The sequence below is a fragment of the Hippocampus bargibanti genome, linkage group LG02 (assembly GCF_051943395.1).
Source record: "Hippocampus bargibanti isolate YZ-2025 linkage group LG02, ASM5194339v1, whole genome shotgun sequence".
Lineage (NCBI taxonomy): Eukaryota > Metazoa > Chordata > Actinopteri > Syngnathiformes > Syngnathidae > Hippocampus > Hippocampus bargibanti.
The window spans coordinates 24,549,917-24,567,684 of NC_142735.1; the positions used below are offsets into that span (position 1 = coordinate 24,549,917).

Sequence of the window (17,768 nt, forward strand, 5' to 3'; positions counted from 1 at the left end):
ATATATGATATTTGGAAAACTAATTTCATTCATAGTTCGGTGTGCCTCATACATGGAAAAAGTTTGATAATGCACCAGTCATTGGGGGTGCACCTTATATTTCTGTACGCCTTGTACTCTGGAAATATGGTAGTTATGTGAACAATCTTTTGGTAATCGCTTATTTCAATTAGCCCCTGGATATTTTTTCTCTTGCACACCTGGTTGGCATAATAATAATCATCATCATAATACTGGAATGCATATATTCAATGCGTCTGTGTAAGCTCTTAGTCGTACAGGAGTGGTCCATCGATGAAAAGGTTTCTTCAGCCGTCAACTGTACTTCTTTGAAGGTGTCGGACGTTTCGCCTCTTATCCAAGAAGCTTCGTCAGCAAACTAAAGTCTTACTGGTAGTTTCGGTCATATATATATATATATATATATATATATATATATATATATATATATATATATATATATATATATATATATATATATATATATATATATATATATATATCTAATGTCCAGACGCGGCGGTGCCAGACTCTGCAATGATTGGGCTTTTGCTCTCAGGTTGGGGGGAGCAAATGACTAATCCCTCCAATTTGCCCTGGTATCACCTCAACAGCATAACTAAGCCTATGTTGCCTAAGCAGGCTATTGTACGAATGATCCAAATTGAACCTCACCCCACCATTACGGTTAAGGGAAGGATTTTGCTCTGCTCCCCCCAACCTGAGAGCAGGGACCAATCATAGCAGAGTCCGGCACTGCCACGTCGGGACAGAAAGGATATATATAGGGCCGAAACTACCAGTAAGACTTTAGTTTCATGACGAAGCTTCTTGGATAAGAGTCAAAACGTCCGACCGACACCTTCAAAGAAGTACAGATGACGGCTGAAGAAACCTTTTCATCCATATATTCAATGCGTATGTGGGGGATAGTGTGGGGGTGTGGACGTGTGTAAAAAATGACTGTACTCAAGAAAACAAAAGTCAAAATTGTTGAAATATTTATACGACCAAAAATGACAAACCAAATTTTTTTTTTTTTTTTGGGCATTGACAGATCAAAACCGAAATACGTTTGAAAGACAATTGAAACACATGTGCAACAAATATGTGTATACATACAGGGCTCACAAAATATAAGCTTTTTTTTCAAGACATAAAACATCTTCACATGCCTGATCAAATATGAAAATGTGTTCTAAAAAAGTATGTGACTGAGAGGAATGATTAATCTTACCCATACACCCAATTGAAAAAGAAAACATAGACCTTCAAAGGAATGAAAATGAATTGACCAACCATTCGACGTGGAATTTGATCAGGGGTGTGCAGACTTTATATACCCCTTACTGTACGTGCTTACACATTGTGTGGCATACAATCAATCCATCTGCGGCCATTTTGAATGGGTGTGTGTCGAACACGTTTCCAATGCCGGTTCGGTCTAATTGTGCCTTTGTGGTGGCAGGGTCCCGATGGCTTACCGATGCCCGGCTGCTGGCAGAAGGTAAGAAGGCAAACCTGGACATGTTGATGGCAAGAGCAATGACGCATGATCCCCCAAAAAATAATAGAGAGAATTTGGAATGTGAACACACTTCATGTGGTTTTTCCTCCTGTGTTTTTTTTTTTTCTTGCAGTGATCACTCTAACCTGAAACGCATGGAGTTTGTATATATTCTTTTTTTTGGTATTTATAGTTTGGGAAAAAAAAAAGAAAAAAAGAAGTCGAAGTGTATGAGGATGCAAAACCAACATCAAGAACAAAAGGAAACCTGGGATGCATCACGCCCCAAAAAGCTGCTTCTACTCACATCACGTGTGCCGGGCGTGAACGACATGTCTACTCTCACATTGTTCGTGTGAGCGTGTTGGTTGGTTCATTTGAAGCTTGTGGCGCAACTTTCAAAGCTTCCCACACTGGAGTGCCACAGGGCTCTTGCATGAGTCCACTTGGACTCAAGGGACAGGGAGATTGTTTTTTTTTTTTTTTTTTGCGTTGTCACCGCCCACCCACTCACACAGCATCAAAAAGACAAAACTTCACCAAAGCATGTCTTGTCTTGTGCGCACACTGTTTTGGCTTCTGCAGAGGAAAAACTAACAACAACAAGAGACTTTATTTTATTTTATTTTTAATTTCCACTTTTGATGAATCTTCCCAAGGGAGTCACGCCATGGCTGGTCGCCTGAAAAGTCCCAAAAATGAAAGATGTTTGTTGCTTTAATGCGCCCAACATGCCTGCAAGAGGCGTTGAGGGCCGCCGCCCAGCCGGGTCCGGGTAGCCCGAACCTCCTTCGGCTGCACTGATAACAAATCCGCAAAGGGTTTTTAGTTTGGACGGGTGCCCCCCTTTCTGAGCCGGGGGACGGTCTCTGCCGAGACAGCTGAGGATCTACTGAGAGTGTTGATGGAATGCAATCATGGTTTTTGGTGTTAGTGTATTTTATTGTTTATTTTGCCAAACTGCAAGCGGCTTGACATATGTTATGTCGTCTATTACCATTGTTGTTTTTCCATATACAACAAGACCTTGATTTACGAGCACGGGTGTACCGAAAATATAATGTGTACCAGAAAATCGCTTTTGATTCAAAACATAACAAAATATGACACCGCAGGGTGTCAGACTGTAGGCGCTTTGGCAACATGACAATTCGATTTTGTTTTCTTCTTGTTAATTGTTTTCTATGTAAGATAGCCTTTGGTGCCTGAAGCTTTTATTCATTCCTTGACCACAAACTTGAGAGCATCTTTTTCATTTATTGTGTTTTTTTTCTCTTTTTTTCTTAATTGTACGGCTTGAAGTGGGCGAAAACGAAAAACACACAAACGCTACTTGGAGGTATCAGTTCACTGCCTGTGAATTTGTATCTGTGTTATGTCGCAAATCTTGAATGCAACACCCTTCAGGCCATTTTTTGATGCGTTCTGTTTCTTTCGTTGCTACCCAGCAAGCTTTCTTCTTTCCAAATATGCGGAAGGATATTCTGCGGTTTCTTTCTTGTCTATGTATGACGTGATTTCTTTGCATATATGACCTATTTGTATTCGATGACATAATTTATTTTTCTATGTTTTCTTGGATTGCTTGGGTTTTCAAAGCGGCATTCCTGCGTGTCACTCAGGCGTCGGTCGCCGTGTCGACACATCTGCTTTTATTTTGGTGACCTGAATGTTGTTCGGCCCTGCCAATGCGATGTGTTTGTTTTGCTTTTCCATTCTTCCTCCATTTTTGCATTGAATGTAGTAAACACTAAGTCTTTCTTTTTCTCTCTCTCTGTCAAGCACATTTAGCCTGCTAACTAACTACCTCTCTATCTCTCTTTCTTTCTCTCTCGAGCACATTTTGCCAGCTAACTATCTAGCGCCCCCTCTCTCTCTCACTCTCTCTCATATTTAGCCAGCTAACTAGTTAACGCACGCTCTCTCTGTCTCTTTCTCTCTCTCTGTCACTCAATCATGATATGTTACGGTATATTTGGCCTGCTAGTTAGCTACCACTGCCCGCTCTTTCTCTCTCTCGCTCTCATTCACTCAATCATGATAATATTTAGCCTGCTATACGTCTGTGTAAGCTCTCAGTCGTACAGGAGTGGTCCATCGATGAGAAGGTTTCTTCAGCCGTCATCCGTACTTTTTTGAAGGTGTCGGACGTTTGGGTACCCTCAGTGGTTATTCAACAAATGTCAGAAAGAAAGAATAGTAAATGAACCAAAAATTCTCAAGATACAAAAAGGAGAGGAGTAGCAGTACCGTACATTGCAGGAGTTTCTGAAAATCTACAGAGTCCTATGGCAACACAAAATTCCTACTTATTTCAAACCGATAAACACGTTAAGGCAAAAATTAGTGCATCCAAAAGATAGGCTGCCAAATGAAAAACAAAGTAATGTAGTTTATTCAATATATTGTAAGAATGAAAATTGTAAAGAGCAGTACATTGGGGAGACTCAACAAATTCTAAAAAAAAAGACTTTATCAACATCGCAGGGATAATACGAGTAGGCCTCAATCGGCAGTACATTTGTACCTAAAAGCTAGCAACCACTCATTTGACAACAATGAGGTTAAAATCTTAGCGAAAGAACATAGATGGTTTGAAAGGGGAGTAAAAGAAGCGATTCTTATAAAACAACAAAATCCTTCATTAAAGCGGGTGGGGTGAGGTTCAATTTGGATCGTTCATACAATAGCCTGCTTAGGCAAAACAGGTTAGGCAACATTTGTAATGCTGATGAGGTGATACCGGTGGGAGTGGGGCAAATAGGCCAGTCGTTAGTCAGGAATGTAGGAACAATCAGTGGGGCCACAGGGAGTGGTCCTCTGCTCCCCCCAACCTGAGAGTAGGGACCTATCATAGCTGTGTCCGGCGCCGCCGTGTCTGGACATTAGGGATATATAAATAGGGCCGATACGAACAGTCAGACTTTAGTTCGCTGACGAAGCCTCTTGGATAGGAGGCGAAACGTCCGACACCTTCAAAAAGTACAGATGACGGCTGAAGAAACCTTCTCATCGATTTAGCCTGCTAGTGAACTAGCTCCACCCGCGCTCTCTCTCTCTCTCTCTCTCTCTCTCTCTCTCTCTCTCTCTCTCTCTCTCTCTCTCTCTCTCTCTCTCTCTCTCTCTCTCTCTCTCTCTCTCTCTCTCTCTCTCTCTCTCTCTCTCTCTCTCTCTCTTTGTGTGTGTATAGTGGATGAGTTAATGTACTGATGAGATGTGTGCTCATTTTACAAAAAGTGCAATTTGATTTTGTGTGTGTGTTTGTGCGCGTGTTTGTGTGTAAATAATGCAACAACAACATGACATTTGACTGATTTTTATGTCCGTCCCGTTTCAAATATATTGTAGGCTACCCCTTTGCAGGTGTGGACAATTGATTGAAAACTCAACTCGACTGCCCCATTCCTCCGTTATGTTTCCATAAAAATGTTCCTCTTTGATTTAGTTGTTTGTTGTCACGCGGTGCTGTCTTTAGCATGTGCAGATGTTGTAGTTTTTTTTCAAAATCATGTGCACAAGTGCCAAAGTAATCCAATCCAATATTTTGCCATTTTAAAATGTACAAAAGACTATGTGAAATACCACGTGTGGTTTTGGAACAAAAGACATATGGTTGTGTGAGCTGAAATATAATTAGTATTATTTTTTATTGTGTTTGTTTATGTTCTGTATTTGTATATTTTTTTTACCCATTTGATTGACGTTTCTTTACAAAAAAAGCAGATATGTGTGGTAAAACTCATGTGACTGTACTGTTGGAGCCAAATAAACACAGTCTTTCAAATGCCTCTGGAAGTAAACACACGCACACCACCATACACAAACATGCACACGCTTGCATTAGTTTAGTGTATCCTCGAAGCGTTTGACTTGTATGTGAGGTTAGTAAACACACACAATGCCAAATGCGAAATCTAATCAACATGGGAGAGGGGGGGGGGGATAAATCACAAAACGTTTTTTTTTTTTTTTTTGTTTTGTCATCTGATCTACTGGCAGGTCATTTTAGTTTCAGTCATTGGATTGGATTGGATTGGATTTGCTTTTATTAGTCTCACAGTGGAGAAATTTACATTTCACAGCAGCAAAGTGATGAAAGGAATGAAAGTAGAAAAACAAAATACATCATCTATTACTCTTTCCTTTTCTGTCCAGTTTCTGGAAGGTGGGATAAAACCAGGGTAGACCATGTCATTCAAACCAAATATCTCTGAGGGAGTCATGTTTACCTGTTTTTTTCTCCAAAAACAAAGTGCTCTCAGGGTAATGCACGCACCTGGCCAGTAGATAGCAGCAGAGGCACCGCGTTGTGACGCGCTTGTCCTCGGGGCCCCCACAAATGGGCGGCGCGCGTCGTCAGTCCAAAAGTACTCGCAAGTGCAGCGCCCGCTGGGACACTTGCACCATGTGCGAAGAGAAGTTGGCCAAAACGCAGACGATCGACCTGAGGCGAAAGCTGATTGGGTACGATCAAAATGTATTTCTTCAGCAGACGGCCTATATTTATTGTAACTGTCTGAATGAGTTTTTTTAATCTTCTCTCCTGTGCAGGCCATCGTGCAAAATCTTCTTCAGCGATGACCCCATTAAGATGGTGCGCGCCAGGGGTCAGTACATGTACGACGAGAGGGGTCAACGCTACCTGGACTGCATCAACAATGTGGCGCACGGTAAATAAACCAACGTCATCAGAAACAACTTCAAAATTGCCAGTGCAAGAAAGAGAGGAGCGAAAAATAATCGAAACGCAGAACGAGAGACTGAAATCAGTATTAACTTAATGGAGTCAAGACATTATTAGAGGTAAAATCTATTTACAAAAGTATTGGAACGACAAGATCAATTCCTCAGTTTTTTAGACAGTGGTGACATTCTGTTTTCCTGTCAAAAATATCAGATCAAGGCTTGCAATGACAGCAAAGCAACTTTTATTTGAAGACACTCACTTTTCAAGTGAGTCAAAATATTGGGAATTTGATGGCATAACACTTACTTGCGAAAACCGCGTCGAGACAGCAACCCCCTGACGAGACCACACTGTTGCTTTGTTCATTTGAAACACTTTACCAGTCCTTTACTACAGCCTCTTTAAGTTCCTGTTTGCTTCCCCCTCCTCATTATTATTATTATTATTATTATTATTATTATTATTATTGTTGTTACTGTTGTTATTATTATTGTTATTATTATTATTATTATTATTATTACTAGTAGTAGTAGTAGTAGTAGTAGTATTACAGTGATACCTTGGCTTACGAACTTTATTGGTTTCCAGACAGTGCGTAAGGTGAAAAGTGTGTATCCCAAAAAATAATTTCCCATAGGAAACCATTGAAATGAGAAAAATCCATTCCCAGCTCCCCATAAAACATAATTTTATACTTTCTAATTTTCTTAAAACTAAACAAAATATACCTTATTTTATGTATAATAAATGTGCTATGGTATTATAATTGAAGAAATAAACAACTATATAATAAAGTCGTCATATTTACCTTTGTGATGGTCGTTGATGGAATGGAGTGGACACTTGATCAGGAATGTAACCTTCTTCTTTCACCATCTTGAGGAATGATCCTTTGGAGGTGCTTTCTCTGAGATAATTTTACCTTTTTCCTCATCAATTTTGTTCTGTTTAGCTGGGTTGATAGCTTTTTGCATCAAGTGTACAGATGGCTTGTGCGGGTTATTTGTGGAGCCTGATTGATGGGATATTTTAACCGTCCAGTCTACACTCTGAGTTGAAAGTTCAAAGTTGAAACGAGTCCAAATGTCACTTTTTTCGATATATTTTCTCACCATTTCACTTTTGTTTTTTTTTTTGTTTCAAGCTCTGTCGTCTCCTTATCGCGTGTGTGTGTGTGTGTGTGTGTGTGTGTGTGTGTGTGTGTGTGTGTGTGTGTGTGTGTGTGTGTGTGTGTGTGTGTGTGTGTGTGTGCGTGCGTGCGTGTGTGTGTGTGTGTGTGTGCGCGCGTGTGTTTTCTCACTCTCTCTCTGTCCTCTTAATGTTTAACCCCCCCTTCCCCCCTGTCACTGCTGCGTTCTTGACCAATCACGTGGCTTTAACCGAAGACGCCATTTTTTTTTGGGAGAATGGCCTCACTCTCTCTCTGTCTGTAACCCCCACCCCCTCACTGCTGCCTTCTTGACCAATAACGTGGCTTTAACCGAAGACTGGGGGCGGGGAATAAAGGACAAAACAGTTGGCCACCATTTTCTTGTTAGGAGAACGGAGCTCGTTCGTGAACGACACATCACTCATTGTGGCAACTCCGTGTGTATCCCGAAAAATAGTTTGTATGCCAAGGTAAAAATTTCATAAATGTAACGTTCGTAAACCGAAAAGTTCGTAAGCCAAGGGGTTCGTAAACGAGGTATCACTGTATTATCCATCCATCCATTTCCATATCGCTTATTCCTCATTAGGGTCGTGGGACCCTATCTCAGCTGTCTTTGGGAACGAGGCAGGGGACACCCTGAATTGGTTGCCAGCCAATCGCAGGGCACACAAAGACGTACAACAGTCACGCTCACACTCACTCCTAGGGGCAATTTGGAGTGGTCAATCTGCCTGCCATGCATGTTTTTGGAGTGTGGGAGGAAACCGGAGGACCCGGAGAAAACCCACGCGGCCCCAGGGAGAACATGCAAACTCCACACAGGGAGGCCGGACCGGGACACGAACCGGTGACCTCTGCACTGTGAAGCCGGCGTGCTAACCACTGAACTACCAGGCCGCCACTGTATTATTATTATTATTATTATTATTATTATTATTATTATTATTATTATTATTATTATTATTATTATTATTATTATTTACGTTGAATGCTTGATTGAGTTAAGGTACACCGACTGACTAAAATAATCTAAGACCTTCCAATTTTTTTTAACCAATGATGAAGTTTTGATAGTTGGTGGTTGTTAAGATTCCCTCGACTCATTTGGATGGACCTAGCAGCCCCCTACAACACACACACACATACAACTTGCAGTTACCCTACCTACAATATGTCTCCCCCCTTTTTCCCTCCCATCACTAGTGGGTCATTGCCACCCAGATGTGGTTTTGGCCGGCGCACGGCAGATGGAAACGCTCAACACTAACTCGCGTTTCCTGCATGACAACCTGGTGCTGTATGCCCAGAGGCTGCAAGCCACCTTGCCCGCCCGGCTCTCCGTCTTCTACTTTGTCAACTCGGGGTGAGTACACACGATGACATGGAACTGGAGGAGGGACACACCTCTCACGTGTCTCTTCACCCCGCCTGCATATGGCTTGCAGCAACGCCGCATTCCACAAAACAATGGCAGGCGCAACCCTCTCCTGCACACTTGCTACATTTTAAGTGTGTCAGCTATCTACCTATCTATCAATCTATTTGTCTGTCTGTCTATCTGTGTCTGTCTATCTTGGTGGCTGTTTGTTTTGCCAGCTGTCTGTCTGTCTGTATTGCTAGCTGTATGTCTGCCTGTCTGTCTTGCTATCTGTCTGTCTGTTGGTCTTGCTAGAGGTCTGTCTAGCTGTCTGTCCATCTGTCTGTCTGTCTGTCTTGCCAGCTGTCTGTCTGTCTTGCCAGTTGTCTGTCTATCTGTCTTCTGTCTGTCTGTCTGTCTTGCTAGCTGTCTACCTGTCTGTCTTACTAGCTGCCTGCCTGTCTGTCTTGCTAGCTGCCTGTCTCTCTTGCTAGCTGTCTAGCTAGCGATGTAATTAGCTATCTGTCTGTATATCTATCTGTATGTTTATTTATTTTTCTACTATCCGGATATGACGAACATGAAGGATGCTTCAAACTACATTGACTTTTTATCACAATCCAATAAAATTATTGAACTTGACTCTTGTCTGAAAGAACATTCTACTCTTAAAAGTCAAAGACCACACAAAGAAAGTGGGCTCCGAAGATGATTCCATACTGTAGCAAACAAAAAAGGCTATTTTACAGAGTCGCTTTTATTGGGGTGATCTCAGATGATTGCAAACTCTGTTTTTAAATTGAGTCGCAGATGTCAGATAATGCCACAAAGACCGCCACGCACGGAATCGCGATCGAGAAACGCGTGAGAAAACGGGTGGAGGGTGACTGTAAACTAGTCGGCGCATTTGAAACATGATAAAAAATAAAAGTCCAAATCATAAATCTCTATGCAGTGACATTTACTCAGATAAGTCAAAAGTCACATGGTAGCGGAACGCGTCAATAAGTAACCACGCTGACGACGGAAAACGCTTCCCTCAACTGTTACGATTTGTTTTGCTAATGGCGCATGGAAAAGCTTTTCCCTCGGAGTAGGCAAACCAATCGTTTTCTATTTGAATCTCAATGTTTCATCAGTCGAGTTTTGTTTGGTGGTCGTGAGCGGAAATGACTTGCGAGTCAATCACGCGAGCGTGTGTGTTTAACGGTGACTCAGTCACCGGTCGACTGTCAGCTACCGACTCCAGCTGACCATGGCGACCTTTTCGACTCCAGATCAGAGGCCAACGACCTGGCGCTGCGCCTCGCCCGCCAGTATTCGGGCACCCAAGACATCATCACCCTGGACAAGTGCGTGAAAATATGCATGACACAACTCCATCCCACCCTCGCCGCCCCCACTTTGATGACTTTTTTGTATTTTGTTGCAGCGCCTATCACGGCCACGTGACGTCGCTCATTGAAATCAGCCCCTACAAGTTGCACCATCTGGCAGACGCGCCTCTGAGTCCATTTGTCCACGTGGTGAGTGCCATTAAATCTCCATGACTTAACTGGACCTGCCATGCCCGCTGCACAGTGAGTCCTGAAACGTGTTTATGATATGTGACACTTTGCTCAATAAGGGATGCGATTTCAAGTCATTCGTCATTCAAAGCATTACTTTATCGCAAGGTTGTCAAACTCTATTTTAGTAGCTACGGTTTCCTCTCGAGGGCTGTTGTGAATTTGATTAGAATGTTTAATCCCGTCAACACGTGACATAAAGATACACACATAACTATTTTTCAAATCTGAAGTTAAGAGTAATGACTGTTATTGTGGTTTACATGGCACAATTTCAAATTTTGGTTAGGATATTAGCAAGCAACATTGAATTCCTCAAGTTTGATTTGTTTTCGCGGGCAGAATAAAATGGTGTGGCGGGCCAAATTTGGCCCCCGGGCCTTTGACACATCTGCTTTATCGAATATCATCCATCCATTTTCCGTACCGCTTATTCCTCATTAGGGTCGCGGGGGTATCGAATATCATAACGAGATTTAATTTGTCTTTTCATATGGGTGGAGTGATGCCAAGTCGTGTTTTTCAGCACGCCGATGTCTCACATGTTGGGTATTTTCAATGGGTGACAACCAGTGACGTGCAGTCAGGGGAGGCAGGTGAGGCTGTGCCTCACCTGTCATCATGGAAATATCAAATGACAAAATAAATTAAACAGTTATATTTAATTAGTGATTTGTACTTTAACGTTCTTTTCCATTTAACTTCACCATTTTTGGATTTTTTTTTTTTACCATACCTTATTCTATGTATAATAAATGTGCTATTGTATTGCAATGAAAGAAATACACTGCATTGTATCATAAAGTCACTTTATTTACATTTGTGATGGTCATTTATGGCTTGATGGAATGGCGTTGAAGGTCAAAGGGAATTGCTGTTTGGAAAGAGAGGCGCATTACATTAGGACTGTAATTAAAGAAATAAACTGTGCTGTAAAATAAAGTTTTATTTACCTTTTTGATGGTCGTTGATGGCTTATGGAAGGAGAGTCACCTTCCATAAGGACCGTTGGTAACTTAACCTCTGGTGCTGTTCGGTCATGTGCTTCCGCCGAAGATCACTCCGCCAGCCGTGGTGGGTGTGTATTATGAAAATAGTGCTTATTATAAGGTTTAATTTTCATAAATTTGACGTTTGTAAGACGAAAAGTTTGTAAGTTAAGGTGTTTGTAAGTTGAGGTCTCACTGTATATATATATAGAGGGAGAGGGGGAGAGAGAGAGAGAGATGTTTTTTTTTTTTTTTTTTTTTTTACCAAAAACAGTCATGTGAAGTTAAAAATAAGTCTGTCTTCATTTTATTAATTTTTTTCAATCAAAACTTACTGTGAGAATGCACTTCCCTCCTGTTGCAATCTTCAAGCAGTTTTGTGTTTCCTCGTCAGGCCCCAAGCCCAGATGTGTACAGAGGTAAATACAGACAGGACCACCCGGACCCCGCCAAAGCCTACGCAGATGACGTTCGAGATATCATCCAACGAGTGCAAAGTCAAGGAGGCAAGGTGCTGCCATGTCGAGCCTTGAACAGTTCTCCAAGGTCAAAAGGGGTCATCCAATTATCTTTTTTCTGTCCTTGCAGATAGCCGCGTTTATTGCCGAGTCGCTGCAAAGTTGTGGCGGGCAGGTCATCCCCCCCGCGGGCTACTTTAAACGAGTGGCTGAGTAAGCGAGCAGAAGAAATAAACCCAAAGTGTCCCGTTGTTGTTCGCTTTTGACCGAATACTCCCTCGTCGCACGCCGCAGGCACGTCCGTCAGGCTGGCGGCCTCCTTATCGCCGACGAAATCCAGGTGGGCTTTGGCCGGGTCGGCAGCCATTTCTGGGCTTTCCAGCTGCAGGGCGACGACTTTGTGCCTGATATTGTCACCATGGGCAAGCCCATTGGCAACGGGCACCCCATGTCGTGCGTTGTTACCAGCAAGGAGGTAGCTGAGGCCTTCATGTCGGCGGGAATGGAGTATTTCAACACGGTAAGACCCACACGCTGCGCAACAAATCATGATAGCATAACCATAGTCACCAATGCTAATGCTTCTAATTCTGGGACGATGCATTTACCACCCCTGGGAGCACAAAAAATGAAAAATGGCTCACCAAATTCACTTTCATGGATGGACATGAACTTCCAAAAACAAAAAGAAAACCTTCACAGCCATTTTGAATTCCTAATAAGCCACACTTTGCGGTGTGTTGCAGTCTAATTTTGTCTTCTGGGACCTTCTTCATAAATTTTCAAAAGCCTAAAAAACTTAAAAAGAAACCCGCCTGAAAGAAACAATATTTGCGGTGCTACTTAAGATTCAGGTTCATCGCCACAGGAGATTGTCACGAGTTTCATATGGACCAACGCTGCCCAAGAATATCTTTTAAATGGCTGCCCGAAAAAAAAAAGTTTTTTTTTTAAAAGCACCGCGATGCTTCCAAAGTCCAGCGCCATACCTTCAGTGGCGGCGATTGTGGAAGCCAAACCAAAATGTGTGTGTGTGTGTGTGTGTGTGTGTGTGTGTGTGTGTGTGTGTGTGTGTGTGTGTGTGTGTGTGTGTGTGTGTGTGTGTGTGTGTGTGTGTGCGTGCGTGCGTGTGCGTGCGTGCGTGCGTGTGCGTGCGTGTGCGTGTGTGTGTGTGTGTGTGTTCGTGTGTGCGTGTGTGTGTGTGTGTGTGTGTGTGTGTGTGTGTGTGTTTATGTTTGTATGTAATGTGTATGTGGGTGCATGTGTGTGTGTAATGTGTGTGTGTGTGTGTACATGTGTTTGTGTGTGTGTGTAATGTGTATGTGTGTGATGCGTATGTGGGAATATGCGTTTGTGTGTGCGTGTGTGTGTAATGTATGTGTTGTGTGAAATGTGTGTGTATATATGTTTGTGCTTGTGTGTAACGCGTATGTGTGTATATGTGTAATGTGTATGTGTGCGTGTGTAATGTGTATGTGTATATGTTTTTGTGTGTGTGTGTGTGTGTGTGTGTGTGTGTGTGGGGGGGGGGGTGCACGCAGTTCGGAGGCAACCCAGTGTCGTGCGCTATTGGCCTGGCCGTCCTCGACGTGATCGCCAAGGAGGACCTGCAGGCGAAAGCCTTGCAAGTTGGGAGCTACCTGACCTCACTGCTGGAAAAACAAAAGGAGAAGCACCCGCTTATCGGCGACATCAGGTACACCCGAGTGGGAAAAGAGTGTTCCGGTGGCAGCCGGGAATGACCGGGTGACGGCCTGCAGGGGTCGGGGTCTTTTCGTGGGAGTCGAACTGGTGAGAGACAGGTCCACGCTCACACCCGCCACGGCGGAGGCCGCCGAGGTCATCTATCGGTAAGAGACTTCGGCGTTTGACGTGAACGCGCCCACCCGAAACGGACTTGGACCCTTTTTCCAACCAGGCTGAAGGACGAGCACGTGCTGCTCAGCGCCGACGGGCCGTATCGTAACGTGCTCAAGTTCAAGCCCCCCATGTGCTTCAATACGGACGACGCTGACTTTGTGGTGGAGAAAATGGACGCCATTCTCACAGGTACGATGGCAAGATCTCACGTTTGCTGGGTGCTTCAAACACCTCAAAATTTCTATGGAACAAATGATTTTAGACATAAAAAATTATTGCAAAAAAATGTTGCGAGTAAAATATTTGGGGTGGTTACCAGCGATTTTCACGACAACCCAGTACCCAGTAATTTGTCTGCATTTTTTTATTGTTCTCTCATGAGGACCTCAACAACATTCTGAAGTAAAAAGCATTTGATCCTTGAATCGACCAATAAATGCCAAATTACGGACCGTATTGGTATAGTGATGCCGGAAAACAGGACGTTCTCAGACTCTAGTCCAGTGGCCACGGAGCTTCAAATGTCGCCGAGTGACACCATCGGGTTACAACACTGATACAAGGAGACTGGAGGAATCACAGAAAGTTTCGAAGCGCGCATCCATCATATGCTGATGGAAGTTTAGTCCACTTAATGTACACCTCAATCCTCTTGATAACCAGTCCAGGGGTTGGAAATTCTCCTGTTGCCTTTCAAAAAGGGTGGGATGCCAAAGCCCTGCCGTCGTCAAGGTCTAATGTATGCTCAAGGGCACGTGGTGATTGATTTGAACAGTGTCTGAAACTCATGACAAAAAGTTAGCGGACACCATGGCAGACAACTCTGAAAAGTTGCCTGCCCGGCCATAAAGTTGCCTGCCCCATTTTTCACAACTTGGAACACAATAAGACGACTAATCGCAAAAAAAAAACATTGTTGCAAAGTATTAAGGATTTTTTTTTTAATTAAGGATGTTAATGGGTTTATCTAGATCGTTCGTCCCTGGTTCATTGCTTCTACGGGTCTTAATGGCAGAGGATGGTTAAATCAGCAGGAAGCCAGGTGTTGGACAGAAAGTTAGTTTAATCTTGAAGACAGCGGAGACATTGCGGTGTCGGCTGAGAAGGAAGCATGAAGGGAGAGAGACAGAGACAGACTGGGAGAGCATTTATATGACTGACAGGGTGCGACGCAATCGGATGTGACGTAATGGGATGTGACATCGTGTAAAGGAAGGCAGGATGATGTATCAGTCCAAACCAAAACGAAATGATGCAAAAAGATGTTTAAAGATGTTCGTATAGCGAATTACCCCAACATCTCCCCCGTGACGAACATATCTAACATCGGTGGAGGTGAACAGAAGAAGAAAGAAAAAAGAATAGAAAATCACAAAATAGAACAATCACAATGGAAACAATCTCAAATTAAAGTCATGTCATTCGCTACAACAGTCAAATCTTCATGGCATCCTGGATGGTGATCACCAGGACGATGAGGAGGAACGAAATTGTTTGTAGCATTTGTCGCAAGCAGGCCCCAGGGTGTGATACGGATGAGCTGGTAACTGGGAAAAGGGGGTGTGATCTGTCGGCTCCAGTGATGTGAATCGGGAATCTTCTTGACGAACGATGTCCTCGCGAATCCAGGTGAAGCTTGTGGCTGCTAAGACGGCTAGCAGCTCCGCAACCGGTTGGTCCACGTCATTCTCTTCAGACCGCAGCTCTGTCCTGTGGAGAACAAAAGAAGACTTGTGCCAGGTCACATGTCGAAAGGATGGTTTCATTCTATGCATCACACTTTCTTGGCGTTTCTTTCCCTATCAAAGTCTGTCTCATCGTTTAGGCTCTGCAATGCATTCTCTCACAGAAATGGCAGTAAGTCATTGTTAGATGTTAGTTGGTTAGTACATGTTAGTGGTTAGTGAGTCTGCATATCTGGATGGCACAACTTTCTTGGTGAATGACGTTGCAGCCAACATCACTCATTACCAAAAGTGAACATTTTTGGTAATGATGATCTGAGCCCAATTACCCCAACAGATGTACCTAGCACAAATGCTCCCTTGCTGATGGTTTTTCTCCAGTTGTCGTTTGTCCATACACTGCTCAGCATGTTGCACAATGCAATGTTTGCGTTGCGTCGTCTGCTACAAGCCACGTGAACTCTTCTTTCCACAATGCTTTTAATGTATGTTCTGGGGCTGAGGTTCTGTGCATCTACTTTGGAAAATGATATGCAAATGCACGACCTCATAACGCTCGGGAAAGTCCAAAGCACAAAGCAGGCTTCTGATTGGCTGCCGTGCCGAGTATGCAAATTACCAAACGAACCGGTTTGTTTTCTTCCTTCAGCGATCGGTATTCAGTGAAATTTTAACCTGGATCCTTCCACAAAACTGTTAGTTGAGCAAACAACCACACACGATATCACCATTGTACTAAAACCCGAAGACTTTCATTCATCAAAACCGAAAATGAAAGGCATAAGCTTACAGAACAATGATTGCACTCGCTGACAACTGTTGCGTTTACTTGGCGATCGGCCTCCCGGAAGTTAGCAGCCGATCAAGTGATCATATCAAATGACGTTACGCTGCCATCTCCTATAACGCGCGGGAAAGTCCGGAAGTAGGAAGCAGGCTTCTGATTGGCTGCCGTGCAGAGTATGCAAATTAACAAACGAACCGGTTTGTTTTCTTCCTTCAGCGATCGGTATTCAGTGAAATTTTAACCTGGATCCTTCCACAAAACTGTTAGTTCAGCAAACAACCACACACGATATCACCATTGTACTAAAACCCGAAGACTTTCATTCATCAAAACCGAAAATGAAAGGCATAAGCTTACAGAACAATGATTGCACTCGCTGACAACTGTTGCGTTTACTTGGCGATCGGCCTTCCGGAAATTAGCAGCCGATCAAGTGATCATATCAAATGACGTAACGCTGCCATCTCCTATAACGCTCGGGAAAGTCCGGAAGTAGGAAGCAGGCTTCTGATTGGCTGCCGTGCAGAGTATGCAAATTAACAAACGAACCGACGTAAAAGATGCACGCCCCGGGCGTCCGGGCAGACGTCGTTTCAGACACTGATTTGAGACGTTGACTTTTTTTGTATTTCACTATTTTTGTTCACTTTTGTTTCAACCAATTGTTGGGATGATGAAATCCTTCCATTTAAAGTCCTACTTTAATTATGATATCGCTGTCGCGTCAACATTTTACATTTTATGTAACTTTCACTGAAAGCCATGCATCCCAAACATTGTGAGTACTCTGTTTTTTTTAATCACACCAAAACATTTTTATTGATCAGTTTTTTTAACAGAAATTTATTGTGACGTTTTGAAAATTCTCAGATTTGTACTCTCCCCCCCCCCCCCCCCCCCTTTTTTTTAACCCATGCAGAAATTGAAGCAGCCACCGGTTTGAACACTTCCAACGCACTAAATGGTATGAATGGTAATGGTAAGAATGAAAGGAATGAAAGGAAATAGGCTAAAACCTGAAATGTATATATAGGGACACTATATTGGAAAAAAATGTAAAAATAAAAAAAACTAATATCATACGTAGTGGGAATTACTTTACACACCAATCTTCAACAATGAAACAACACGGGGTGAGGGGGTATTTAATGAAGATATAATATAAGTGAAACGTAGTATTTTTTCTTTGCTTAAGGTCACGCCGGATAAAAAGACACTTTGCATCGTCCGTCGCAGCAGATTGCCAAACAAGGTGTCAAGACATCGTGCGACTGCGCAAGCAAATGAAAAACAATGAGAAATTGAAAGGCAAAGCCTTCTTGGGTAGCTATGGTATTTTTGGGGGGGACTTGACTTAGTCATATATGCAAAATGTCAAATGCAAGTCAACACAAGCAGTGTCCTGACTTCTTGGTGCTGATGGAGTTGATCTTGACAGGACATTTTAGGGACATCAGACGAAAGAATTCAGATCAGCGTGTCATGAGGCAAAAGCCACTCAGACTCCTATAAGGAGGCCTTTTTTTGGGGCCCGGGGGGCATGCACCTTTTGTTTTTGAGGGTATGACTCGTGCAATGTGTTCCTCTAAATATGTATTTGTGAGTGATTCTCATGCTGCTCTCTCACCCTCCATGAAGTGAATGCAAGCTTCAGTTATTAAATGCAGTATGAAGCAATAACGCAGTGTTCGGATGAGTTATTTCTTATTTCAATCAA

The 17,768-nt window shown here is 42.9% G+C and overlaps 2 protein-coding genes across 4 annotated transcripts in view; both read left to right on the forward strand.

Moving 5' to 3' along the window:
- The window catches only part of col25a1 (collagen type XXV alpha 1 chain), a 48,023-nt gene extending 42,728 nt beyond the window's left edge, over positions 1–5,295 (forward strand). The window contains exons 33-34 of the mRNA XM_088990380.1: positions 1,469–1,507; positions 1,641–5,295. Coding sequence (XP_088846506.1) covers positions 1,469–1,507; positions 1,641–1,643 — 42 coding nt within the window. The 3' untranslated portion in view covers positions 1,644–5,295. The remainder of the gene's footprint in view (positions 1–1,468; positions 1,508–1,640) is intronic.
- A 535-nt stretch (positions 5,296–5,830) lies between these two features.
- etnppl (ethanolamine-phosphate phospho-lyase) lies at positions 5,831–17,731 on the forward strand. Of its 3 annotated transcripts, none has more exons than XM_088990381.1 (13): positions 5,831–5,971; positions 6,059–6,177; positions 8,551–8,710; positions 9,982–10,056; positions 10,137–10,230; positions 11,656–11,772; positions 11,850–11,932; positions 12,014–12,239; positions 13,261–13,415; positions 13,480–13,569; positions 13,638–13,768; positions 16,971–17,030; positions 17,247–17,731. In XM_088990381.1, the coding sequence occupies exons 1-13, from the start codon at positions 5,847–5,849 to the stop codon at positions 17,258–17,260; spliced, it is 1,449 nt and encodes a 482-aa protein (XP_088846507.1). In that variant the 5' UTR covers positions 5,831–5,846; the 3' UTR covers positions 17,261–17,731. The 3 variants fall into 3 exon arrangements, with proteins under 3 accessions (XP_088846507.1, XP_088846508.1, XP_088846509.1); XM_088990382.1 differs by having other exon boundaries at positions 16,971–17,015; XM_088990383.1 differs by lacking the exon at positions 16,971–17,030.
- The last annotated feature ends 37 nt before the right edge of the window (positions 17,732–17,768 follow it).

Coding starts and splice junctions, on each gene's coding strand:
- etnppl (XM_088990381.1), top strand. CDS start 5,847: ATGGGCGGCGCGCGTCGTCAGTCCAAAAGTACTCGCAAGTGCAGCGCC. Junction 5,972..6,058: donor CTGAGGCGAAAGCTGATTGG/GTACGATCAAAA, acceptor TCTCCTGTGCAG/GCCATCGTGCAAAATCTTCT. Junction 10,057..10,136: donor GACATCATCACCCTGGACAA/GTGCGTGAAAAT, acceptor ATTTTGTTGCAG/CGCCTATCACGGCCACGTGA.